The 27,514-nt window shown below is 38.9% G+C and overlaps 1 protein-coding gene across 1 annotated transcript in view; it reads right to left on the bottom strand.

Moving 5' to 3' along the window:
* LOC136255605 (uncharacterized) overlaps positions 1-27,514 on the bottom strand; it is a 129,947-nt gene that overhangs the window by 34,956 nt on the left and 67,477 nt on the right. Inside the window, exons 14-15 of the mRNA XM_066048407.1 lie at positions 8,271-9,608; positions 6,776-7,051 (exon numbers count right to left, since the gene is read on the bottom strand). Coding sequence (XP_065904479.1) covers positions 6,776-7,051; positions 8,271-9,608 — 1,614 coding nt within the window. The remainder of the gene's footprint in view (positions 1-6,775; positions 7,052-8,270; positions 9,609-27,514) is intronic.

Raw genomic sequence — 27,514 nt, 5'->3', positions numbered from 1 at the left:
AATTATAAATGCAGCTGAATGCTTTATTAGGGTGACTGTTCTATTAGAGTATCTCGATCTCGCATTTGCTACACGTAGTTGCCTTTCGAATCATAACTCAGTGGTTTGTAATCCGATTCTTCTGTACTACTGCAAGGACTTTCTATGATGATTATTGCAGCTACATACTGATTTTCAGCTCATTGCTCTAAGCGGTTTGCCTGGTAGATACGAAAACTAATAGTTTTTTATTCATAAAAATCGATTGCGTAATTTTGACACAGGTCGGGGTTTGTGTCATATCTCCGTGGTCTTTATCCTGATTCCTTTCAAACCATAAAAAGGCACTCCTACGATGGTTGCTCCATCTACATATCAATTTTCAACTGATTCCTCAAAGGAGTTTACCCTGTAGACGTGACAGACCTTCGACCTTATTTTACGCACATAATCGGTCATAACTCCGTGAATGTTCATCGGATTCCTACCAAAGTTGGTACAGAGATCCGCCTTAATGAGCCCTTTAAGTGTGCCAAAGTTCAGCCCGATCCGAGCACGCATTCGTGTTTTATGGCGGATTTTGCGAATGTGCTAAATGAAGAAGAAGAAGAAAAAAACGAAGAAATTAAAACGAAAGTTTGTTCGCTCGTATCTCGGAAATGGCTGGAGCGATTTTCTTCAAATTTGGTGTGTAGACTCCCCTTACTGGCCGGCACCTCTCTAACAAATTTGGTTCCAATAGGATAAGGGATCACAGAGCTACATAGGTGTGAAAATTGCGTTTTCTTTCTTCCTGTTAATATACTCACGGGTGGCACGCCGGCTTCTTGGGCCGCACGACACACTACCGTGTGTCTTGATTTATGTAGTACTCTAACAGAGTGTACATTGTTCTAAAACAATGCACATAGAATGTTCTAGAACAGCCTAGTTGCTCGTCTCACATAATTTCTACCTTATAGATGAAAGCTCTCATTTACTGCACACCTGAATGGCACAGTTTTATAATTTCATAGATCATTGTACTGATAGCAGTGGCAGAGTGGTAAAGGGTTTGGGTGTATAGGTGTGGAGGTCCCTGAACAGTTTTTAATACCATTTTGTGCATATTCTTTCTACCTGTTCTATTAACGTATCTCAATAATGCTTGTTTCACATGTTAAGTATTTACTTTATATCTTAGCTCATACTCTGCAGTACATTAAATCACAAAAGGTCTATGCTATGATGGTCAGCTTATCTACATACTGATTTTTAAGTTGTTTCTGTCAGTAGTTTACCCATGCATGTGTGACAAAAAAAAATCATACTTGCAACTTTGAAAATTGCTGGTAACTTTGAATATTCCACTGCTTATATACTGTACTTTTAAAAAATTTTTGTAGCAACCTACTGGAAGCATTTAAGGTTATACAGTGAAGGTATTTTTGGGCTTGGTTATACTTAACCAATACTGCTAAGGCACCATGAATGTGCTGTGACCAATATTTTTTGTGTGAATATGCCAACCTCCATGATCTAGGAAAAATTTTACAAGGGCAGAGCAGTTTCTTGTTCCCTCAAGCCCAGATTAGAGTATGGCTAGAACACTTGTCACAATTACTTTATTGGTACTAATTCATAAGCAAATGTATTACAAAAAAACCACAGCAATATATGTAAAGGCCCCAAAATACCAATCAGCTTTTATCATAGAAAAGCATTGTTATTGTATTACATTATATTGAAGTAAGCAATTTTACAGAAGGAAGATGACCACAGCATTGATCTTTGTTGCTGTCATGGTGTGCAAAACTTAGACTTCTACGGTGTGCATGTCAGCTTACCTCATGACAGTGTGGTTGCTTGATGTCCATAACAGAGAGCACATGAAACCCTTGAATTCCTCCTGATAGGGACAGCTAAACTATTGCATAAAACTTTTTCCAAGCTTTGCAAAAATATGTAGCTACTTTGTGTTAGCGTTTACAACCTGTGCAGCATGCTTCAGGCAATCAATGAAACAAAGTAGCCAAGAACTAGTTGATGCTTTGAGGCAAATTGCTTGATTAAGATGCACTATCTCAAGACATATGATAGTGTGTCATGTGATCTAGTACAGCAGGTGCAGGCATGCAACAGACAAGCATGCATTTTACAGAGTTTTCTCACATGTGTATCTACTAAACTTTTAGAAACTATCTATGTTTGCTGGGAAATTCCCACAAGATGGGACACCAACTATAGCAATTTTGAGCTAAATCTGCCAAGCTATTACTAAGGTACATACCTTTGAAGCTCTCTTATTTTCTTCATATTTTTCTTAATATTTTTGCACACTAAACTCAGGTGTGCTTTTCTTAAAACTGCATAAGTCTATATACCTGTATAGGCAAATATGCATGTCTGTAATCAAAGCACTATAACTTTCGAAGCATATTACCTATGGCTGTGCAATCTTATGTCATCCTACTCATGATGTAATAAGGAATAAAACCCCTAGGGTTTAATCCTTGTGCTACAGCATGAGACCAAAGCTCGCCATGTAAGCAACTTTTCATTAAATAAACATGCAAACACTTTATAGACCTTTATAAAATGATCCATAACTAGATGGTGGGTGCTCCAATCAACTTGTGATAAGTTCTGTTTGATTTGCTATTAACTTCCGAATCACAGGCCATATAAGACTTGCATGATCAACCAATAATTGAAATTGAACACATGATTGAATCATGGAACTCAATCATTGTTGTTCATTGCTTTATAGCAAGTGAGCCTCTGTAATTACAGTGTTCATTTAAACTCCTAACGTAGCCCATAAATAGACTTTCAATCAATATGTAGTTTTAAACTAAAGGAGTTAAGTTACCCCACCTAATGTATGCCTGTATTGTGTAAACATGCTTTCCCCAAACGTTTTGTGTGACTTTAAGGGTTAATACAGCACATTTACAATTAAATTTTCACATAGATTTGAATAAAAAAAGGGAGTTATAACACAATTTACTACTGTAAATAAGGCTAACAGACAAGAGAGCCTGAGGTATAGTTAGTTAGTTAGTATTGAATCCCGTTTAATAGAACTGGAGCCCACAATTGTTAATAATCAATACCATTACATGTCAAACAACGATTATGCTACCTCTACTCATGGCAAAAGGGGAACTGTTTGTAATTGCTTATACTGAAGTCAATCATAAAGATTGAAACTGTTACAAACAGCCATTCCATCCTCCTGTCCATGGAGATTGCATCCACCGAAGATTACCACCATGCCAAAACAGCTATGTTTTACATGCCATGTAGTGCTATCGTTTGCTGTTGTGTAATGCATTGACCTCTCTGAAATTCCACGTCTGCCTACCCACCCAGATACTTCATTACTCATGGTATTCTAGATTAGCTTACCATAGAAAGAATAGCATGACCAAGTAGAATTGCTGAATATTTCTGTAGTTTCCTAGTTACTCCAATTAACACCTACCATGCGATCTCCATGTTTGCTTGATCTGCTGCCTTGCCTTGCTTGGTTACTGCCTTTTCTGGGCTTACTACTTGGTTTAACTGCTTTGCTTGGCTTACTGCCCTGCTTTTAGCCTACTGCCTTGCATGGCTTACTGATTTACATGCCTTACTTCCGTGCTCTACTTACTGCCTTGCCGACAGCTGATACTTTGTGCTGATGATGGTGACTTAAAGTGTCCTTGTAATGTACTTATCACTCATTACCAACTACTATATGTTGTGCATTGCTGTGCATTACTACTATTCTGCTGTGGCCATGCATGTTGTTACCATCCATGCTTCATGGAGTTCCACCCGTCCTGTCAAAACCATGCATCAGTATGCTATAGCTACAGTACAGTCCATTTATGACTTAACACACGTGTGGCATTTTGGTGTGGTGCCACGCAACTTTTCCTGTGGCAAAAGCAAAAGTTTTGTGCGGGACTGGTCATTGCTATGCCGTGGCACAAGACATTACCATGCATGGATAAAGAGATTGCCATGCCATGACATTGCAATTAGTGATGCACCGATACCGATACTAGCATCGGTATCGGCCCTATTTTGGCGGTATCGGACTTGTATCGGTAATGCCATAAATGCCCAATACCTACCGATACTTTAAATGATTACTTATCAAGATGGTAGCGTACATAACGCATCGAACGGAGTTGAGCAAAAGCTGATATAAACCATGAATTCCTTAAAAGAAGCCAGCCACTACCATTATTAGTACAGCGGAAACTGAAGTAAGCCACAAAATAAGATTCATTGCAGCCATAAACTATTATCTTCGTGTAATTGATAGCCACAAAACCAGCAAACTGCAGTTGATGGGATTAGCAAATGAGTTTAGTAAGCTAAATCACTAGCTGTTTTTTGTGATAAATGCCTGCGGGGCAAAGTATCGGTATCGGCCATTTCCGGCCTCAAATGTATCGGTATCAGATCGGTAGTGAAAAAGTAGTATTGGTGCATCACTAATTGCAACACGTGGAGTCCTCTGATTGCCACACGTGCCATGCATGGCTAATAATAACTAATGCCCTTCTTAAGTTTTATCTTTCTAATACTATTTAATAAGTTTGTAAGCATTTGGAAAATGCAAAGCAGCAGTACTGAATGACGCGATTGATCGATTGCAAATGGGTGTGTCTGCTATACTGCAATCATGCATAGGCAAACACCAACTAATGGATAAAAGGACATTTTCATGCATTATCTATTACTTTATAAGGTGTCTAAGGCTACAACTACAACTACAGTAGTAAGCTAAACTTTGATGGTTCAAAAGTGGGCGTGGCACACAAAGATTGATCGCAGAAAGACAAACATTGATACTTATATAATTCGAAGTTTACTTAACCTTCAAACCCATGAAACATTTGAAGCTTTGTCCCAGCCCTATATTACAGCACTGTACATGTAACTACTGTAGAGCTTGTGGTTTACACACATGCGTGGCAGCCAGTGAGGGCTACATGTGGCGTGGCATGTGCCATGCAGCAAACATGGCGTGGGCCATGCAACAAACCTGGCATGGGCCATGCATCAATGTTTTATGTTCATGGCAAGTGCTGTGGGGCTGCGTGGCTCCACACCAAAAAATGCCACGCGTGTGTGAAGTTATAAATGGACTGTATTGTATAATATGTACGCGCTGAGCTGGATCCTCAAAAACATTTAATAATTCATGGATGGAATTACACATGATCTTGAAATTTGGCTCATTCGTAGTACTGCTTGACCAGCTAAAAATATTTCAAAATCTTTTTGTTCAAATGTCTGACATAATATTTACGGCCAATCAAATTTTCACCATACATTTCTAATGGTGAAGCCATAAAAGTACAGTGTCCATTACAGCCCTTTCCCGAACTTGTAATGGAGTCAAACCACGTATGTCTGTTGTTGACACTTTTGCTGTCATCACTAATCACCTGGTTGACTGAAATGTTAACTCTCTTGAGAAAAATCCACTTTTAATTTTTAGCTGTTTTTTCAGGATTCAGCTAAACTTGTACATACTATAGTCATGTTCCAGAATCTCATAGGCAAGGTCCACTGTTACATGGAGGACGGTTCTCCCCTCTCATGAAGCAGAATCTCACAGTTACACTCTGTGGCCTGCTGCAACCAGCCCTCTTCAATTTTTCGATCAGTCCCACTACTCCTATCCAGAGCTGATACCAGCCATCAGACTGTAGGAATCTGGACCACCATAGGCAGATAATCGCATCACACTATAGTATGTCATTGTTGTGCTTGCTGTGCTCTTTGTTGTATGCTGTGCATGGCTGACTACTGTATGCTATGTTTGGCTGACTATTGTATACATGCCTACTTAGTTGTTGCTGTATGCATGTTTAGCAGTTGCTGTACTGTTTTTGACTATTGTATGTGCGCTGGTTACTTTTTGCTTAGTTCATTAGATTAATCATTTGTATTCCTTTCTTGCCCACCTTGTTGTATATTGCTGATTGGTCACCCACCGCTCAGTGTTCATTGCTCATATTTTTATGTGTTGCTTATTGTTTGTTGCTTATCATGCATTGCTCATTATTCGTTGTTTTTCATGCCTTGCCCATTGCTTATTATGCATTGCTCATTATTTGTTGCTTATCATGCATTGCTCATTGTTGTGTTGTTCTTTGTTTGCCACTTATCGTGCATTGCTTATTATTTGTTGCTTATCATGCCTTGCTCATTATCTGTTGCTTATTGCTCATTGCTTGTTGCTTGGCAAGGAGCAATGAGCAAACAGAACAGACAATAGGGAGCAAGGAGCAATGAGCAGACATTCTCCTGAACTACATTCTCCTTGTTGCTTGGCAGGGAGCAATGAGCAGACATTCTCCTGAACTACAAAAGGTATATCCCACCTATGAGGTTTGTTGTTGTGGTGTAATATGGTGGCCATAAGCTGCTTCGTTTGGCCTCCAGCATTGTGACTGTGGGCAACTGAGCAGGTGGGCGGGCGGGCAGGCAGACAGACAGACAGACAGACAAGTAGATGAAAATTCAAGTTATGGCAATTTAAAAAAATCAATATTGGGACACCTGTAAGAGTTTTCTTATTTTTAATGTAATTGATGTTGAATGGAGTAAGACTGTTTTGTAAAAGTGATTTTGGCCATGTATGATATTTCCATGATGGATTTTAGATGAGGTATTTTTAGCAGCACGTTTCAGTTTAGGAGGGAATACAACTAAACGGTACGTTCACATTGTATGATACTATAAAGCAATCTACTTTTCCTTTCCAACAATAACAACATTTATACACACATTATGACTAAACACTTACTATATAAAGTTGCCTCATTTGATGTGACATTTCCAACATTAGAATCAGTTGCCTCACAACTATATGTACCTCCATCAGAAGCTACGACATCAGTTATCATCAGACTTGTTGTATTAACACCTGATATGTGTCCAGGATCAGCCATCAATTCAACACCATTGAATAACCATCTATAACTGATTGGAGGAATGCCGTCAGAAGCTTCACAGGTAAAATTAACATCATTACCGACAGCAACAGTTTCATTCATTGGGTGTGTAGTAATGATCAATCTTACTGTGAGAATATAAAGACACAGCTTAATGTGAGACATAATATATGCTGTAAAGGAAAAATTTTTCATACTATAGGCAAACAAAATGACATTGAAATTTTATGTACAGATATTCATGACATTGTTGGTCTTCCTACAATCTGGCTGGCGTTAGTGTACACTATTGTGCTTACGGGTGACTGTTTAGTTATCATGACATGCAGTAGTGTGTTGTGTGGCCAAAAAAGCCACTGATGGTTTATTAATAGGAAAAACAATAATGTGAATTTCATGCACACGTAGCTCTGTGCTGACAATTTGGATATACTCCACCTTCAGAAGTCAAGTATGATATGCAATCTTTTAAAATTTGGTAACATTTCTTTATTTTTCCTTTCTTTTTTTCTTTCTTTCTATCTTTACTTTGCCCACTTACAAAAGCTCCATAAACACAAACTCATAATTTGATTGCTTTGAAGTTTTGTACATATAAGAATGGTTCAAAGGCAATCAAGTTTGGTTTAAGCACAATCTATATGAAATCAAACTATTAAAATGTTTGCTATTAGCCCATCGTCATTAACTTTAAAATTTTTGATACATGCATAATTGCATTATTCCAAAAAAAACCTATTAGTTAGAAATTACCCCAAGGTGACTGTTCTATTAGAGTATATCAACCATGCAATTTACAGTTGATAGGTTTTTTAACCACAAAATATTTCAGCTATGATGCCAATTGTTAAGTTTTGTAGAGATGACAAAAGATCAGCCTATTTAAATGCAAATAAGTGCCTTTACCATTTAGTAACTTTGCACTAAACTTTGTACTAGATTTTTCTGCAATACGTTATTAATAAGCACCAAAGTATAAAAAAAAAATCAAGTAATACATTGCATTTTATAATTGTTTTTGTAAAGTGTGCGAAAAAATAATTTAAGTTCCTCCAAGCCCCCTAAACAAAGAAGAAAAAATAAAAATATTAAGCAGAACTTTTGAGGACTTGGATTTCACATTTGCATTAGGTAATTTTACTCAACTTTGGCATGTAGGGTACTGAAGGTGGAGGAAATTTTCAATACAAGAATAATTCCAATTTGAGAAGGGAACATGGAGCTATGTACACATTAAAATCACGTTTTCTTTATTTCTGTAAGTATACTGCATGGGGTGGACCACCAACTTTCTTGGCGGCATGACACTCTACCATGTGTCTTGATAAAGAACTCATGTGTACTTACCAGAACAGTCAGGGCCAGTGTACAATGGATTACATGCACAAGTGAAGCCATTAACTTCATCAGAGCATGTTCCTCCATTTTGACAAGGATTAGGATCACAATCATCTATGTTAGTCTCACAGTCTGTTTCAGTAAATCCTGTTACACAAGTACAAATGTATGTGTTTATTTCATCCATGCATGTTCCATTATTCTGACAAGGCATTGGATCACAATCATTTATGTCAGTTTCACAATTCATCCCAGTAAAACCTGCTACACATGTGCAACTGTAAGCATTAATCAGATCCATACAAGTTCCATTGTTTTCACAAGGTATTGGATCACATTCATTGGAGTTTTCACAATTCATTCCAGTAAAACCTGCCACACATGCGCAACTGTAAGCATTAATCAGATCTGTACAAGTTCCATTGTTCTCACAAGGTATTGGATCACACTCATTGATGTTAGTTTCACAATTCATCCCAGTAAAACCTGCCACACACATGCAACTGTAAGCATTAATCAGATCTGTACAAGTTCCATTGTTCTCACAAGGTATTGGATCACACTCATTGATGTTAGTTTCACAATTCATCCCAGTAAAACCTGCTACACACACGCATCTGTAAGCATTAATCAGATCTGTACAAGTTCCATTGTTCTCACAAGGTATTGGATCACAGTCATTGATGTTAGTTTCACAATTCGTCCCAGTAAAACCTGCTACACACGCACAACTGTAAGCATCAATCAGATCTGTACAAGTTCCGTTGTTCTCACAAGGCATTGGATCACACTCATCGGTGTTTTCACAATTCATTCCAGTAAAACCTGCTACACACGCACAACTGTAAGCATTAATCTGATCTGTACAAGTTCCATTGTTCTCACAAGGCATTGGATCACATTCATTGGTGTTTTCACAGTTCATTCCAGTAAAACCTGCCACACACGTGCAACTGTAAGCATTCATCAAATCTGTACAAGTTCCATTGTTCTCACAAGGCATTGGACCACACTCATTGATGTTAGTTTCACAATTCATACCAGTAAAACCTGCCACACACACGCAACTGTAAGCGTTAATCAGGTCCATACAAGTTCCATTGTTCTCACAAGGCATTGGATCACACTCATTGATGTTAGTTTCACAATTTATACCAGTGAAACCTGCCACACAAGCGCAACTGTAAGCATTAATCAGATCTGTACAAGTTCCATTGTTCTCACAAGGCATTGGATCACACTCATTGATGTTAGTTTCACAATTCATACCAGTAAAACCTGCTACACATTGACAACTGGAGCAGTCTGATCTTTGTGTTCCATTGTTTTCACACACTAAGCTACACACTGTAAAAGAAAAGATCAGTTCAAAAGTACATTTAAATCATAGAGTATGAACGTTAAACTTGCTTACAGGTAAATAAAGCATCTTGGATTTAAGTCAACTATTACAGCTAGATTTGGAATTGCAGCAATCTAAATATCATACAGTAGGGTAGTACTGTATAGTAGGGATCTACCCCCTCAAGCTTCCCAATTTGCTGCCTATAAAAGCTGTCATACATGACTAAAATCACATTTACGGAAGATTTTTTATTAGAGTTTAACTTGGTATACAAAGTTGATGGAGGGAGATAATTTGCATGTGTTTGTGTAGTGACATTGCAGCTAGCAAGCATTAGAGAGTAAACAAAGACTACGTATGTACCACGTATGTAGCACACAGCACTAGACGTAGCATAGAACAGTAGGTATTAATTGGAAATCATTATACAAGATACACGGTGGTGTGTTGTGTGGCCAAAAAAACTGGCACACCACACCATGAATATATTGACAGGAAGAAAGAAAACAGCCTTTTCACCCATGCATAGCTCCATGGCCCCTTCTCTAAAGCACGCCATTTTTGCATTATAGCTGTCTGCCAGATAGGGTAGGCCACACAGCAAATTTGATTAAATTTACAACGGTCATTTGCAAGATATGGGCATTCAAAGTTTTGTTTTAATTTCTTCGTTATTTTTCTTCTTCTGGCTTAGATTTATTTTTGCGCATTTTGCAAAAATTACTATAAAACACAAATGTGTCACTTGATTGTCTCAATCATTGGCATAAATGAAGAGTGTGTAATGGTGGATTTACGTACCAAGTTTGCTGTGAATCTGAGGAATTACCAAGGAGTTACGAGCATTTATTCACATAAAAAAGATCAAACTTCTGTCACGGCTACAGGGTAAACCAAGTATAGGAATAACTTGGAAATTGCTGTGTAGATAGGCTGATCATTGTAGCAGTGGCTTTTGATAGTTTGAATAGCAATAGAGTCACTTCACTTCAATGACCTGAACTACAGACTCCAGAACATACAACCATGGCTTACCACAAGTAACAACACCCAAGTGGGTACATAAACTCTTGTGTATGAGTGAAGCAACAGAACTATGCCACGTGAGATACTCAGTAGCAGCTAGCATAGAGCATGCACTCAGCAGATGATGGATAGTTTCAGGGGCAGTATGGCATACCCTACAGGAAGGGTCCTGAGAATAACTTAATATATTAACTTTAAAAGCATTAGTAGATAGTGCTTGATCTTGTGCAGCACAAAGCAAGGCCTCTGTCTCAATCTTCAGTGATGAAACACGTAACCATTTATATGCACAGTCAACTGTACTCAGGGCCTCTACCTGAGTAGGAAATTGACCATGAAGAGGTTTACCCTCCACTGTTGCATATAATCTTGCAACCATTTTGATTTAACGTCAGATAAAGAACAATCAGGCTGCTGAAACAAACCACTGCACTGAACTGCTCTAAAGCGAGGCTTGTCACTATGTGACAAAATGTAATGAGATAGTGCTTGGCACTCAGTGTTGATAACATGCTGCAAACCTCTTCCGCCAGATTTTCTGGGAAGATAAAGGCGGTGAACATCAGATTTGGGATGCAAACCTTTTTAGTCACTATTACTATTATTATTTCTAGGCCTGGGGCAAATACAACCGAGTACAATCATCAACGGGACAACCTACTAATGGGGCATGTACAAACAGTGTGTGCAGGTAGAAAAGATGCAATGCGGTAATACAATTCTAGAGGAATCGACTGGCACATAAACATAAGGAAAGCATTAGTATGTAATTACAATCAGTGATTATCCGACCATGGAGATGTGAGAATGTGAGATTGCACTTTAAATTGTGAGTATCATGGTATAGAATCTGATGCCTACAAGCAGTAAAGCTTAAACATCCAACGAATACTTATTACATTAATTTTATTCAATTGTACATAATTTGTGTTACATGATATGTTTAAAAGAGGATGGGTTAGAGGGCTGGATTAAGACATGGCTGGAATTGCCAAGAGTAGACCATGGTAAAATTGGAATAAAAGCAGAGTATTTTAATTGTCTGTCACCTACAACTGATATCTGAGTTATGGATATATTTAACATGAGCTGGCCATTTGTACTATAATGATCACATGATGCTGTGGATATGCTGCAAGACCAAAAAAAATTTTTAGAGAACACATGTGGCTAAAATGCAATACCAGAATTTCATGGATATGTCAGTGTACACAAGTATGTGGAGCATTGCTGATGGTGCAAGGCCGGCTCTGGAGGGGGGGCCGAGTAGGCCATGGCCCACCCAACATTTTCCCAACTACAGTAAACTTGACTAGTATGTAGTAGACTAACAGTACAAGAAGCCATACAATTATGCGTGCAAGTCAGCTGCTTTGTTTAGTAAAACTTACACTCAAACTTACCAGAACTTCTTGCAAACTATGCTAAGCACTAGTTTGGCCTACATGAAATAGCTTATAGGTTAGAGAACTTAGATACTGTGCTACAAGTCTACCATATTCTCAAACATGGAATATTATGGAAAAGTCTTGGCAGGAGCATACATCAAAATATTTGTGGGTGCCTTATTGTCTATGTGGTACAATTTAGGCCATGCCACTATTACAGTAACAGTGCTGTAGTCATTCTTCATCTAGCAACTGGCCAATAAGCTTAGATTGAATGCTTATATATGCAGCTGTTAATGAACAAATTCAGTGTAGTTAGCTATTGATTGTAATAACGGATAACTATGCCCAACTGAAATTAGGCTAAATGTGCTTCTAGATGGCATTTCCTAGGTGATAATTTTAAAAATTTTACTGGGGGAGCATGCCCCCAAACCCTCCTAGCAGGAGCATGCTATGCATGCTGAGTGTGCTTCACACACTACCTACCACTAACCATGGATGGCCCACCCAACCCAATTTCGCCAGAGCCAGCCCTGTGGTGGCAGACTGTAGCTACATATCAAGACACAGAGTAGTGTGTCGTGCAGCCAAAAAAGCCAGCGATCACACCATGAGTATATTGACAGGAAGAAAGAAAACAGCTTTTTCATGTGTGCATAGCTCCATGGCCCCTTCTCAAAGCACACCATTTTTGCATTATAGCTGTGTCCCAGGTAGGGTACACCATACAGCAAATTTGATTAAATTCGCAACAGCCATTTGCAAGATATGGGTGTTCAAAATTTTGTTTCAATTTCTTTTTCTTATGCCGTACAGGGGCTATGGGGGCTTCGATTTCTTTTTGCACACTTTGCAAAAACTGCTATAAAATGCAAACATGCAACTTGATTGTCTCGATCTTTGGCACAAATGAAGAGCATGTAACGGTGGATTCACGTACAAAGTTTGTTGTGAATCTGAGGAATGTTCAAGGAGTTATGAGCATTTATTCACGTATAAAAAATATCAAACTTCTGTCACGGCTACAGGGTAAACCAAGTATAGAAATAACTTGAAAATCGGTGTGTAGATAGGCTGATCATCGTAGCAGAGCTTTTTTATAGTTTGAATAGCAATAGAGGTACAGTGACAATGTTATAAAACAAAAACCAAGCAAGTGTAAAATCACAGGATTGAGATACTCTAATAGAACAGTCACCGCTGGTAAAGTAAAAAAGGTGTGCAAAAAATGTCAAAAAAACTTACCAGAGTTCGAACCAGGGACCTCCATACCTAACACCTGAATCCTTCAACTACTAAACCACTGCTACCTTGGCTGATCACCTCACTTAATTTCTGCCTTATAAATGAAATTTCTAATTGAAATCTGCTTATAACCAAACGTTTGTAATTTCATAGATCTACTAATAGAAGTACTAGATTGTTCTAGAACATTCTATGTACGTTCTATTAGAAGTCCTCAAAAAATGTGCGCTCTATTAGAGTATTACAATAAATATTATCAAATATTGAATTAAATCATGCAATGAAATACCGTATACGGCAAAATTTTCGAGGGGGAAAACTTTCGCGGATGCACAGAAGTATTGCAATTCGCGGGAAAATATTCGCAGTTGTACATAGAATTCTGCAATTCGCGGGAAAACATTCGCGGATCGTTAGCTGTGTTGCGTGTGAAGACACGTGGCAATCGATTAATCCGTACGAGAGTGTCTCCAGGCCCCTTGATCGGTCAGTGATGGATCACGAAGAGGAGTTTTCTACAGAAGGTGAAATACATGGTTATCATGTGTATCAGGCGATATGGACTCCAGTAATTGACGAAATGTTAGAATGTGTGCGGGAAGAGGATAACGATGAAGATAGATTTGCGGTCGCAGTGAAGAAGAGCAGTACAATAGTCGGCCATTTGCCGCGAAGAATATCTGCCTTGTGTTCCGCCTTCATAAGAAAGGGTGGCGTTATTAGCTGCCGTGTTACAGGACCTCGACGCTTTTGCAGGCACCTCGTGAAAGGAGGGATGGAGGTACCATGCCAGCTAACCTTTATAGGAATAGGAAAGGAACTGAAAAAAATTCGTTGTAATCTGGCGAGGGATTTGTGTAAATTGGCTGCATTAAAAGCGTCATGCACAGAAGAGATGTCAACAGGCCTGGTGTGTAAAGTTGAGGACTCGGAAGCACCAAGCTGCAGCAGTTCAAACTCTGTGGCCCAGGACAGCACTAGTGTGATCAGTAGAGCAACCATAGATTTAAGGGATAATGCAGATATAGCCACTACTAATGATAAAGACTGGACTGGTGATGTGTGGGTTATGCATGGAAAGCACAGCTTAAAGCTTATGGATAAAGCAGCAATTGAACAAGGTGAAGAATTAAATGATAAACACATACAGATGGCACAATACCTAGCAAAGACCCAGTTCCCTGTTACTGGTGGCCTAGAATCAACACTTTTACAAGGCAAAAAGAGAAAAGGCAGTTGCACAGTCAACACTGTGCAAATAATTTATTGCAACAAAAGGCGCCACTGGATAACAGCCTCAACAAAATTTGGTGAACTTGGAAAGGTTGGTATTTATGATACGATGTTTCACAAGTTGGATGCTGAGACACGTACTACCGTTAAACAGCTGTTTGGTTTGAAAAAAGCACATGACATCAACATGGTGGCTATGCAATGCCAGAAAGGTACCACAGATTGTGGGCTATTTTAAAATAGCTACTATGGCCTCACTTGTCTTTGGTGAAGACCCTGGTACCGTAAATTATGATCAAAGCAAGCTACGGATGCACCTTGTTGACTGTCTCTCACAAGGCAAGCTCTCTTTATTTCCAAAGACATCCTGTTAGAACTGAACTTAGCTACTGTATTATAATAATTTCATGTAATGATTTCTGTACAATGATTTCTAATAGTTGAAGTCAAGTGTATTCATTCAACACTTACTACATCAGTAATACCAGCTGCTTTGAATCCGTTCTGGATAATATCAGGACGTTCTGAAATGTATTTGTGCAGCTCTTTAATCCACTGTGCACTAACAGGCTTCATTATGCTTAAAGGAAAGTTGATAGGTGCGGTTGCTCCATTAATGAAAACTTGTTCAGAATACCATTCTTCAAATTTGCTTTTGAGAAAATGCTTGGCTGGCTTATTGACACTAAGGTCCAAAGGTTGTAATTGGTCAGTACAATTGGCTGGTACCAAAACAGTGTCAACGAAACTATCTTTAAGCAGCTGTAGAACGTTGTTAGTCAACTGGGCTTTAAAATTGTCAAAGATGCAAAGTGCCCGTTGATCTTCTGGTAAACTCTTCTCTGTTTTCTGCTTACAAATAAAAGGCAAGATGATATTTTGGATATATTGAAGTGTTGTTTCCTCATTCGACCAATGGTTTGCCATGTATGTGATGTCCCAACCTTCTGGAAATCTTATTTCTGGCAAGCATTTCGGGGATTTACCCTGATATATTAACTGTGGAGGAAGAAAGATGCCATCCATTGTAACGCCAAAAACAGCGGTTATTTGACGCTTATCATCCACACCAGCAATTGGTACCTTTTTAGAACTTTCCTTGGCCATTGTCCATGACCCTACTGGAACATACTTTAGTGCCGTGTGATCCCAATTAATGATGAGATATGGGGGGATCTCCTCAATGTCAACTATCCCTGAAATGTCTGATAGGTAATCATGCTTTAACTGCGAAAAGTTCTCTACAGACAGCTTAGCTTTGGTGTTGGCTTTTCGCTTTACAAATTGCAATCTTTCAAGCAGGTATCAACTCCAATCTTTAGTTAATACTGGCATAGTTGGGCCTGGGCCTTCTTTACTACCACGTGCTTCTTTGATTTTTCTCTTAAGTATTCCCTTAGCACTAGCTCTAACTACGGCACCATTGACTGGGCTGCCAATTTCACGAAGATGGAGAATGTATTGCTGAACCTCCAAGTCTATTTCTTCCTGTAAGGTCAAAGGGCGACCGCATTTTTTCATTGGCAAAGTCTTCACATCTAAGTCCGGACTTACTGCTCGCTTCTTAGCTTCTTCCACTCGTAAATCCACTTCTCTGCGGTACGCATCTCTCCAACCTCTAATCGTGCTTTCTTTCAGAACGTCAGCCGGAAAATCCGGTTGATATCTTCTAATGGCATTATCACTCCGTGATCCGCTGCGTACTTTCCTACAACAGCCTTTTGATCTTGAGTCACCTTAATGTACGGTGATCGCTTTTCCTTCAGTGCAGATGACACCTCCTTGTTCGCTTCTCTGATGCAGTCACTGCTTATACGGGCACTTAAGGGCCCCTCTGGGTCTGGCAATGTCGATTTTTTGAGCTTAAAATACCTCAGCAATGCCATGTGTTCAACATTTAAAAAAACGGAGCGTTCCTAAAAATTACTAAGAATGTCAAATGTGCCGCGGCGAGCTTGTGCTTGAGCTTGTGCTTGAGCTTGTGAATGGCTGCTTCTCTCCTACAAAATACGAAGTGATTTGCAATGTGAATAAGGTACAGTACTTATTATAGTTTTACGTTTTTTCACACAAAGTATTCGAGGGGAAAACATTCGTGGTTGATAGCATAATCGCGAAAACCGCGAATGTTTTCCCCCTCGAAAATTTTGCCGTATACGGTACATTTATAAGTCTGTCTTCAACAATCATCATTGTATCTACATAGAAAAGAAGAAATGTGAGTAAAAACAAATATCAAAGTCAGCCATAGGCTAGTTTTGGGGCTTTATAAAGTACAAAAAGAAGTGAAATCCACACAAAAACAGCCAAGCTGTGAAAAAATGATGCGCCTTAAAAAGCCTGGGTGAAAAAAAGTTGTGAAATCAAAGGTGGCAGCCAAGAAATGGCTGCAATGATGTTAATGCTAAAAATTTTAATAATGGCTGTGTGCATTGTTAAAATTTATTGGCATTAACATCTTTGCAGCCATTTCTTGGCCGCCATTTTTAATTTCACAACTTTTTTCACCCAGGTTTTTTAAGGCCGCACCATTTCTTCACAGCTTGGCTGTTTTTGTGTGGATAATGATAGTAGTTAATAAGCAAGCACAACCATGCACACAGCAATTATCAGCCTACGGGCACATTTTGTGTATGTTGTGTTTGTTCTCTCCATCAGCGTTCAGTATGTGGGATGCAATTTGGCAGTGAATATTTATGTAGTTTTCTCAGGGCCCATATCAGTGATCAGTCTGGGCACTCCTGGCACTAAAAGACTTCATCACACACAAACTTACCAGCTGGAAACTTCACCTTCTTTGCACAATGGCCTGCCAGGTGAGGCTTTCTCCCATCCCATACACGTGTGAAGGTGGCCTAGTTACGCGACAAGACTATCAAAGTGTTTTAACCAACACAAACTAACCTCCAGCGATTAATAGCAATTTCCAATCATGTTGTTCATTAAGCAGGCGTAGCAACCACTCGTCTTCCAATTGAAAAAGTCATTGTTGTCCACTTTCAAACACAAATGAATAGTAGTTCGCTTGTCTAGAATCCGTCTTATATTATTAGTCGGCCTCACATGCTAACTGTTTTGATCGGCATTAAATAGAATCATTGTACGTTTATATCACATTCACGAAAACACCCACCCATTATACAATTGTCTCTTCATACAACATGAATTCTATTCCCAGTGAGTGTAAAGCCTTAGACCTTATAGTTTTCTCAAACATTATTTATTTATTTATTCATTATTAATGATGTAATTTTAACTGCATTTCGTATTATCTTTAGTACTTGGTTGTATAATTAAGACAACATTATTATTTTACAACAAAGACAAAACATAGCAATAAGAAAAACAAATAAATTGTTCAGACACAATGCTTCAGACAAAGATGCTCCATCAACTACCCCCAATGACTGCCATCTTGCCCGAGAACCCTGAACACAAAGCATAGTAGCACGAAGTATTGCAAAGGAGAGTCTTGCTTTTACCCAGCCCATGACAACATTATATGACTTTTCCCACTTAGCAGCCAAATGATCAACTAGACAATTTAAAAAGAAATTTGCTTCACTGCCAAGTAGACCATCAACACTATAGCAAAGTGGGATAAAACTAGCATGGCGTGCTTGACAAGCTGGAGAATACTTCCTTTTTTCTCAACTTCAGCAGACCGAAGAACAGCTTGAGGTGAACAACTGCAATATGAAGGAGCATCAGTATATCAACTACATGCACATCAAAAATGGCATAAACTTGGGGTTCCCAAACACCACACACTCTTAAATCAGCAATCAAAGTTTCAGAGGTGGAGTCATTAATAGTAGATTCACAAAAAAATAGGCTCCTTCTGAACTTGTTTTCATACCAAAGAGGACAAATCCCCAATAGTGTCCTAAACTTCATTGTGGCATTGGGAAACTAGTCCACCAACATGGCAATCCAAAGCATACTCCACACTAAATGTAGCACCACAATCATCACAGTAAGGAGGCAGATTCAACAGAGGTTTTCTGTACCGCAACGCCAGAGCATCTCAGAATTCTTGACTAGTTAAATGATGGCACTCAAGTGGAATAAAAGAGAGCCAAGCAGAATTGCAATCTTTGGCCCTCATTATAGTACGCTGCTGAATCGGAGTAAATAAGCCAATTAAATATAGCAGTAAAATGTTGTTACCTTAATTTATAGTCTGATTGTCTAGCAGATAGAACTGCATTAATGTGTGCATCCAATTCAAATGTAGGATAGAACCTTTCAAATAAGAAGTGGAATGCATCTAGGAGTCAAAACAAAGCTTTGAAATACCCACAGGATCTAACAAACCTAATATTATTAATTTTAGCATTATTACTAGGCCCGGGGCACATACAACCAAGTACAACCACCACTAATGGGACAATCTACAAATGGAGCATGTACAAACAGTGTATGACCAGCACAGTGTGTGTGGATGGAAAAGATGCACATACACAGTAGCACATACAGTAAACATAAATTATGCAATAACAATCGTGAGGGCCTGCTACTCTTGATACTGATTTTTAAGCTTCATTGCTTGCAGGCATGAGATTCAATACCATCGATATGAGAGCATGCACTTGCACCTTGATTTGTGAGAATCATGTAGTAGGGGCAGTGACAATGCATGATGTGGTCTTTGATGGTCAGGTAGCTAAATGATTACATGATGCCATGAATATACAAGATGAAATTAAATTTTGGAGAACAAACGATTGCATGCAGCTGATCACCGTGAAAGATGGCAGTACCTTCAATAGGATAACAATCCAATACCAGAAAATAATGGATATGCCACCAGGAAAAAGTACAATTCCATTGTACAGTAGCATTGCAGACTTAACTATGTATAGACACAATAATATAGTTTACAGTAGGTAGGTGAATAAACAGCAGCAATTATCAGCCTAAGGGCACATTTTGTGTATGTTGTGTTTGTTATCTCAATCAGGTTGTATGAGATGTAATTACAGCAGTGTTTATATAGTTTCCGTCTCAAAGTGATCTCATTCCTGGCACTGAAAGGCTTCAGATTGAGAGCTATGCATTATCACACAAATTTATCAGTTGAAAGCTGTGTTGGTGTTCTCCACACAATGCCCTGCCAGGCCCAAGTGCCAGTACATTGATGGTGTGGCAATGGCATAATGATGCGTAACACAATACTGTACAACATACAGGAGATGCACTTTATACTGTAGAACTTTATGCAACAATGTATTATTAGCACTGAACACTGGAGATGGAAACAATTCAGCTAGCTGAAGCCAGGTAAAGGATGAACAGAAGTATACAAAATGATACAAATACACGACAAACAAACAAACAAACAAACAAACAAACAAACAAACAAACAATCATGTTAACATGAAAACATACTCTTAACCTTGTTCACCACACGGACTGTGTCCACTAGCACCTGGCATGGCAAGTTGGAACTCACTGTGCACCATGAAAACAGCTTAGAAACATTAAAACATACTTGTAATCTCGAGTAAAGTGGCCTCTGGCTCTCCTGCAATCACTAGCAGCGGTTCGCTAATCTTCTCCTTGCACAATCTGAAATTAAAGCATGGATGTGGTACTGGGCATTATATAGAATTGCACGTACATTTAAGTCATCAGCATGAACAGGCGCAATGATTATACGTCTGTGCCTTCATTCACAGACAAATCAATTCCCGGTTAGTTTGTGTCTCTAGGCCTCGTAGTTTTCTCAAACATTAATTATTTATTTATTATTATTTATGACATAATTTTAACCACATTTCTTATTATCTTTAGTACTTGGTTGTATAACTAGGCCTGGGGCAAATACAATCACCAACAGGACAACCTATTAATGGGGCATGTACAAACAGTGCATGGCCAACACAGTGTGTTCAGGTAGAAAAGATGCACAGTAATACAATTCTAGATGAATTGACTAGCACATAAACATAAGGGGTGTATTAGTATGCAATTACAATCAGTGATTATCCGACCATGGAGATATGAGGAATAGAAGACATGGCTGGAGTTGCCAAGAGCAGACCACGGTAAGATTGGGAAAGAAGCAGAGTATTTGAACTGTCTGTCACCTACAACTGATATCTGAGTTATGTATATATTTAACATGAGCTGGGTTATTTGTACTAAAATGATCACATGATGCTGTGGATATGCTGCAAGACCAAAAGAAATTTGGAGAACAACGGTGGCTGAAATGCAATACCAGAATTTCATGGATATTTCAGTGTGCACAAGTATGTGGAACATTGCTGATGGCAGCAGACTGTAACCACATATAATAATAGCAATCACTAGCAAGCACAACCATGCACACTACAATTATCAGCCTAAGGGCACATTTTGTGTATGTTGTATTTGTTCTCTCCATCAGTGTTCAGTATGTGGGATGCAACTTGGCAGTGAATATTTATGTAGTTTTCTCAGGGCCCATATCAGTGATTAGTCTGGGCACTCCTGGCACTAAAAGGCTCCAGGCGGAGAGCTATGCATATCATCACACAAACTTACCAGCTGGAAACTGCACCTTCTTCACATAATGGCCTGTCAGATGAGGCTTTCTCCCATCCCATACATGAGTGAAGGTACCCTAGTTACGCGAGACTAAAGAAACAAGACTATCAAAGTGTTTTAACCAACAGAAACTAACCTCCAGCGATTAGTAGCAACTTCCAATCATGTTTATTAAGCAGGTGTAGCAGCCACTTGTCTTCCAATCGAAATAGTTGCTGTCGCCTACTTTCAAATGTAAATGAACAGTAGTTTTCGCCTGTCTAGTGGGCGTCACGTGCTAACTGTTTTGAACGGCGTTAAATAGAATCATCGTATGTTTCTATCGCCTCCATGAAAACACCCACCCATTATACGATTGTCTCTTTGTACAACATGGGTTCTATTCCCAGTGAGTGTGAAGCCTTAGGCCTTGTAGTTTTCTCAAACATTATTTATTATTTATTAATTATTCATTATTTATTCATTCATTATTTATGATATAATTTTAACCGCATTTCATATTATCTTTAGTACTCGGTTGTATAATTAGGACCGGGTCACATACAATCAAGTACATATACCAACGTGACAACCTACCCATAGGGTATGTATGTATAAACAATGCCATAGCCAGCACTCAGAGCAGTGGGTGTGCCGGCAGAAATGATATGCATGCATGCACAGGAAAGAGTTTAACTGACGTCAGAAAATTACAATACTGAAATGTAGCTTACATGCAACAAATGAGTGAACTATAGTGGAGTTTGTGTATATATGTAGTAGGAGTGAGATGTCTGTGAAGGTGACTCAATCAAAAAGTAAGGTCACTATGCACGACAAGGTGTGAAGGCCAGCACAATCAGTATATGACCCCAATATGGCACAGACTAAAGGCAAGTGCCAGTACATCAGTGGTGTGGCTGACGTGTACACACTATGTGCATAAACCATAGATGACATACTGGAGATACACATTAAAGCAGTAGTGCATGCAGCAATGTGTTATTGGCAACACTGATGGTGGAAAATCATTTTATTAGCAAGCCAGGTGAAGGATATAGCTGTCCTGCAGCACTGGACTTACTGTGCTACCTGGAAACACTTGTAAAACAAAGAGACACCAGTCATAAATAATCACAATAAACTCTGTTGTAACTAGAGGCCACTGGTATGTGCCAGCAATGTTGCATTGGCAAAGTGATCACAGTCTATAATATTATCCATACACATTACACAACATATAGTTACATACACAGGCAAGGGAGTTTAACTGGCATCAGAAAATCACATTAAAAATAATTAATGTAACTTGCACAGAAAAATACAAGTTACATTAGTTATAGTGGTATTAATTGACTTGTTTATACTGTAGGTGTGACATGTCTCTGAAGATCAGTCAGCAATGAAGTGATACAACAAGGTGGTGAAGACACAACTGGCAAATGATCCCAATCTGGCAAGCCAATATGGCACAATAGACTCTGGTTGTAACTAGAGGCCCCTGGTGATGCGCCAGTAAATCAGCAGTGTGGCATTGGCACTAGTCGGCATAGTGATCACAGTCTATAATATTATGCATACACAACATACAGGAGATAGTTACACATTGTTGTATGTGCAGAATGCATCTTCTTGTTGATTGCAGATTATTTGCAACAGACTATATATTAGTAGCTCAAGTATCAAACGGTCCTGGTGAGCCAATACATACTCTTTACCTTGTTGCGAAGCCTTAGGTCTTGTAGTTTTCTCAAACATTATTTATCATTAATGACGTAATTTTTACCGCATTTCTTATTATCTTTAGTACTTGGTTGTATAATTATTATTAATGCTTTACAATACAAGTGTATTAATGGTCTGCCAACAACCTGTGCTGGCAACCAGTTCCTGTTGTCGTTCAGACACAGCTGACAGTCACCATTGTATCAGTACACTGACCTCCTTTCTGTAGTTAGCTGTCTAAAGTATCACATACTCTATACCTCTACTGAACGTTGGGCTTATGCCTCTTCCAATCATATTAACAACAGTCAGTATAAGTACATTGCTAGCATATTGTCCTAATGGGTGTACTACATTGATACTGTAAAGACACACAAGGACCAAATTATACCTATCTCTGTTTGAGATTATTGACTGGGATATAAGCACCCACAACATAATTACACAGGATCAACTGTCCACTTGCCTGCTTTGTGAGGTTATTGGTGCTCTATAAATCGGTATAAATTAGATAATCAATTTTTGCATGGGTACACAGAAGGCAATGCCTGCAAGGGTGCTCCCCACACAAAGCATACAAAGATACACACACACATGCACAAACTGGAGACACAGAATAGTTTTAAACTTTACACAAAAAGAAAACAATAAAGTGCAGCTCGAAATGTTTTTGCATTTGATAACTGTAGGATAAGAAAAGGAATAGTGTTCCATAGGAAAGGAGTGTTGATGAAAAAAGAGTAACGATAAGGATTGATAGTTGAGGGATGGGATACACGTTGTTATTTGATGGGATCTAGTGATGGTGGAAGATAATTGAAAATATTAGAAAAATGAAATGGCTACTCTGTTGTGTAGAATATCATGGGCCAGACTAATATAAAAGAAAGATATTCTGGTTTGGAGCGGTGACCAATTAAGTTCTTGTAGGTAAGCGTCTGAAAGCTTAGTCCAGTTATGGCTGGCAGGGCTTCATCTACTACCATATACCCAACATGCAGCACGGCGCTGGACCAATTCTAGTTGAGACACATCTTTTAGGCATGTCCACACGACAAGAATAATGCGAATTGAATCCGCATTGATTCGAATTATTCGCGTCCACACGGAATGCGCATTAGGGTGATTCGAATTGAAAGTGGATTACACGAATCCACCTCCTCAGGTGGTTTGAATACGAATTGGCTACGAATCAGGATTTGCTACGTCATAATAATGCAACACGTGAGGGCTTGACACGTTTGCGCGTGACCTTTGTAAACAACACGGGATAAAAATACAGAAGCGCTCGATGTGATAAAAGCGCAGGGACATATGGAAGCAGTGTTTCATCATCGTATCTAGCCCTTAGAGTTTGAAAGAACCAACGGTCCCTACCCATCACGCACCATCAGCAGTTTTTCGTATTGTATTTGTAGAAATCCTTCCGGTACGTTATAAACAAAAGTATAAGCGTTACTACAAGCTATTCCTTTCAGTCTATTGTTAAACTCACTGTTCTCTTGGTTGGCGCAAATGAGTGTTTTCTCAACCGTTTAATTATCCGTTTATCACACTAGTAAATTCAATAATGCGCATTACGCGATAATGCGTGTGGACACGTTCAATTCGGATTCTATACGCATTGCCTGAATTTGTTTTGCATCTGGTTCCTAATTCGAATTCGTGTGGACATGCCTTTTGTGTTATGTAGGCACCAAACTGGGGAAGCATATTTTAAAATTGGTCTGACTAAGCTTTGTATGCAGTTGCTTTACCTGATGAAGAACATGAAAATAGTGTGTGACGTAAGTAGTTCAGTGAACGGGATGCCTTGGCTGCTAGGTGCTTCACATGATCACCCCATTTAAGCTTAGAATTAACGAATACTCCCAATTACCTGACTACTAATTTTACTGGAATCTGTTGACCACCTAGAAATAGCTACATATGGAGGAAGATGCTTGTATGAAAAACAAATGCTTCACACTTCAGAGGATTCAACTTCAATAGCCACTTTTTGCACCATTCGTATATCTTCATTAGATCATCTTGGAGAAGTTCATGATCATAAGGAGACACAATTTCTTTATAAAGAGCAATAGGCCAGTTGCATGTAAGACCTTAGGAATGCAATCAGTGTTAATTGCCCATTGTGCAACCGCTGGATGCTATGGATGCCCATAAAAATGTATTGAAGCCATTGGGAAAACGATGATAACCTACAGTAAAACTTTCGTAACTTACAAAGTATACGGTATGTTCTAATTTTCTGTACATGGGAAGAATCTACATTGATTTCTCTGTTGTTTCGTGGTTATCCACTGCAAATAGGATGAAAGATGCCTGAGTTATAGGACCGTGACGTTAGAAAAGTTATCAGACAAGGCTTTTCACAGCTGCTATTTGTAAGTTGAGAGTAAGAAAATCGTTCAAGAATGCCAACAAATCTTAACAATAAGTTTGTAGTGAATCGCTTTGCAGGAAAGCGCTGAATCGACATAGCAGCCAACTAAGTTAATAGCATGTTCAGCAGGCCAAGTTATATCGTCCAGGTGATTGTAACACTTGTTCATGTACTGTACCTGTGGTAAACAACGAAAACAAGCAGCTGCCTGTGTATTTCGTCTCCGAAAAACATTTTCATCACTAATCCTACGCTTTACTGGCTCATAACTGGCTATTGGCTTAGCGTATGTACAGCAGACAAACATCACAGCGCGTAGAAATCAATGTAGTTTCCAGTGCTGGTTAAAAAACTCGGATACCTTCTTTAGATTTAAGGTGACAATAGATTTTGTGTCCGTGGTCGTTCGTTTCCCAATGGTTTCTGTACATTTTTATGCGTAACCACAGCATCCAGTGGTTGCATAAATGCAATTAAAAGATCAGTTAAAATACTTTCCCTTACATGCAACTAGCTTATTCACCAGCACAGAGTTTGATGTCACTGTTTTGGATAATTTTAACCAGCTAATCAACATACGATAAAAACAATAGGGGACCTAGCACTGATCCTTGAGGCACTCCAGATCTGACACACAACCATTCAGAAAAGCTGCCATTAACTACAACTCTCTAACATCTTTTAGTTAAGAATGAATCAAACCAATATTACATAATGAAACATCCATTTCCAGTTACCACCTTCCTATGCCAATAACCACATGTACAAGAGGGCACTCTTACAGATTCAGACAGGTATCAGCCCACTTAAACATTTATTTGCACTCTTTTTTCCCTGCCACTATCAAAATATGGAACAGCCTCCCAGCTACTGCAATTGAAGCAACCAATGTAGATGACTTTCAGAAAAGGATTGTAGACTGTTTTTGTATTAACCCAGCTATATAGTCTAAAATGTTGTACATTTTGTTTTCTTGCATGTATCTGTGCTTTATACTCCCTAATGGAGGTCTGCACAGTATTAATAATAAATAAATAAATGATGAAAGATTGTCATGAATGCCAAGACTCTCAAGTCAAAGTAACAATCACTGATGTGGAACAGAATTAAAGGCCTTTACAAGGTCAAGTAAGAGGCAATGAACAGAGTTGTGTCTTTCAAGGCAAGCTGCCCCAGTCCTCAAAAGTAGAAGCAAGAAGTGTAGCAGTAGAATGTTTATTGTGAAAGCCATATTGAAACTCACCAATAAGTTTGTTGCACTCTAAAGCAATTGTAAGTTGATGGTGAATAATTCTTTCCATTACTCTGTTATCAAGACACACGGTAGTGTGTCGTGCGGCCCAAGAAGCTGGCGCGCAACACCCATGAGTATATTGACAGAAAGAAAGAAAACGCAATTTTCGCACCTCCGTAGCTCTGTGCTGCCTTGATGAAACAAGACGATTTTTGCTGTGGACACTCCCTCCACCTTCAGCACTCCACATTCCAAATTTGAGCGAAATCACTTCAAGCGTTCCCGAGATATGCAACCTCACAAATTGACTTAGTTTCGTAGTTTTTTTTTTCTTTTTTTCTTCCTCCTTTCGCACACTTACAAAAACTGCTATAAAACGCGAACACCATATCCGATTGCCTTGAAATTAGGCACACTGAAGTGGAGTATAAAGGCGCATCTCTGTACCAACTTTGGCTAGGATACGATAAACAGGAAAAGAGTTATGATCGATTATTCACGAAAAATAACACCAATATGTTGTCACGCCTACAGGGTAAACCGAGTATGGGAAGAAACTGAAAATCGGTGGGTGAATAGGTTAACTATTGAACCTCAAACCTTTTGTGGTTTGAAAGAAATCGAGCTAAAAACCAGGAAGATACAACAAAAAAACCAACAGTGTGTAACAATTACGCAATCGAGATTAGCTAATAAAAAAACGATTACTTACCAGATGAACCGCTTGGGGTAATGCTTTGAAAATCGCTGTATAGATGGAGTAATCATCTTAGAAAGGCTCTTCAATGGTGTAGAAGAATCAGACTTAAAGCCACGGAGTTATAACACGAAATCCAACTTGGTGCAGCAAGTGCGAGATCGAGATACTCTAATAGAACAGTCATCCTAATAGAGCAGTCACCCTGAAGAGAATTCAAGAGATCAGCTAGAAACAGGTAACCTGTATAGAGATCAGCTACAAACAATTCACCCTGTAGAGAGATCAGCTAGAAGAAGTTACCTTGCAGGGAGTTCATGCAACTATGGAAAGAGATAGTTCAGCTAGAAGAAATCACCTTGTAAAGTTCAGCTACAAAGAAACTACCATGTAGAGAGTTCAACTACAAACAAATCGCCCTGTAGAGAGATCAATAGAAGAAGTTACCTTGTAGAGAG

Source organism: Dysidea avara, chromosome 5 (genome assembly GCF_963678975.1).
Source record: "Dysidea avara chromosome 5, odDysAvar1.4, whole genome shotgun sequence".
NCBI classification, from domain to species: Eukaryota; Metazoa; Porifera; class Demospongiae; order Dictyoceratida; family Dysideidae; genus Dysidea; species Dysidea avara.
Note: the sequence above shows the minus strand (reverse complement) of the source record. Positions and strands in the feature narration are given on the sequence as shown.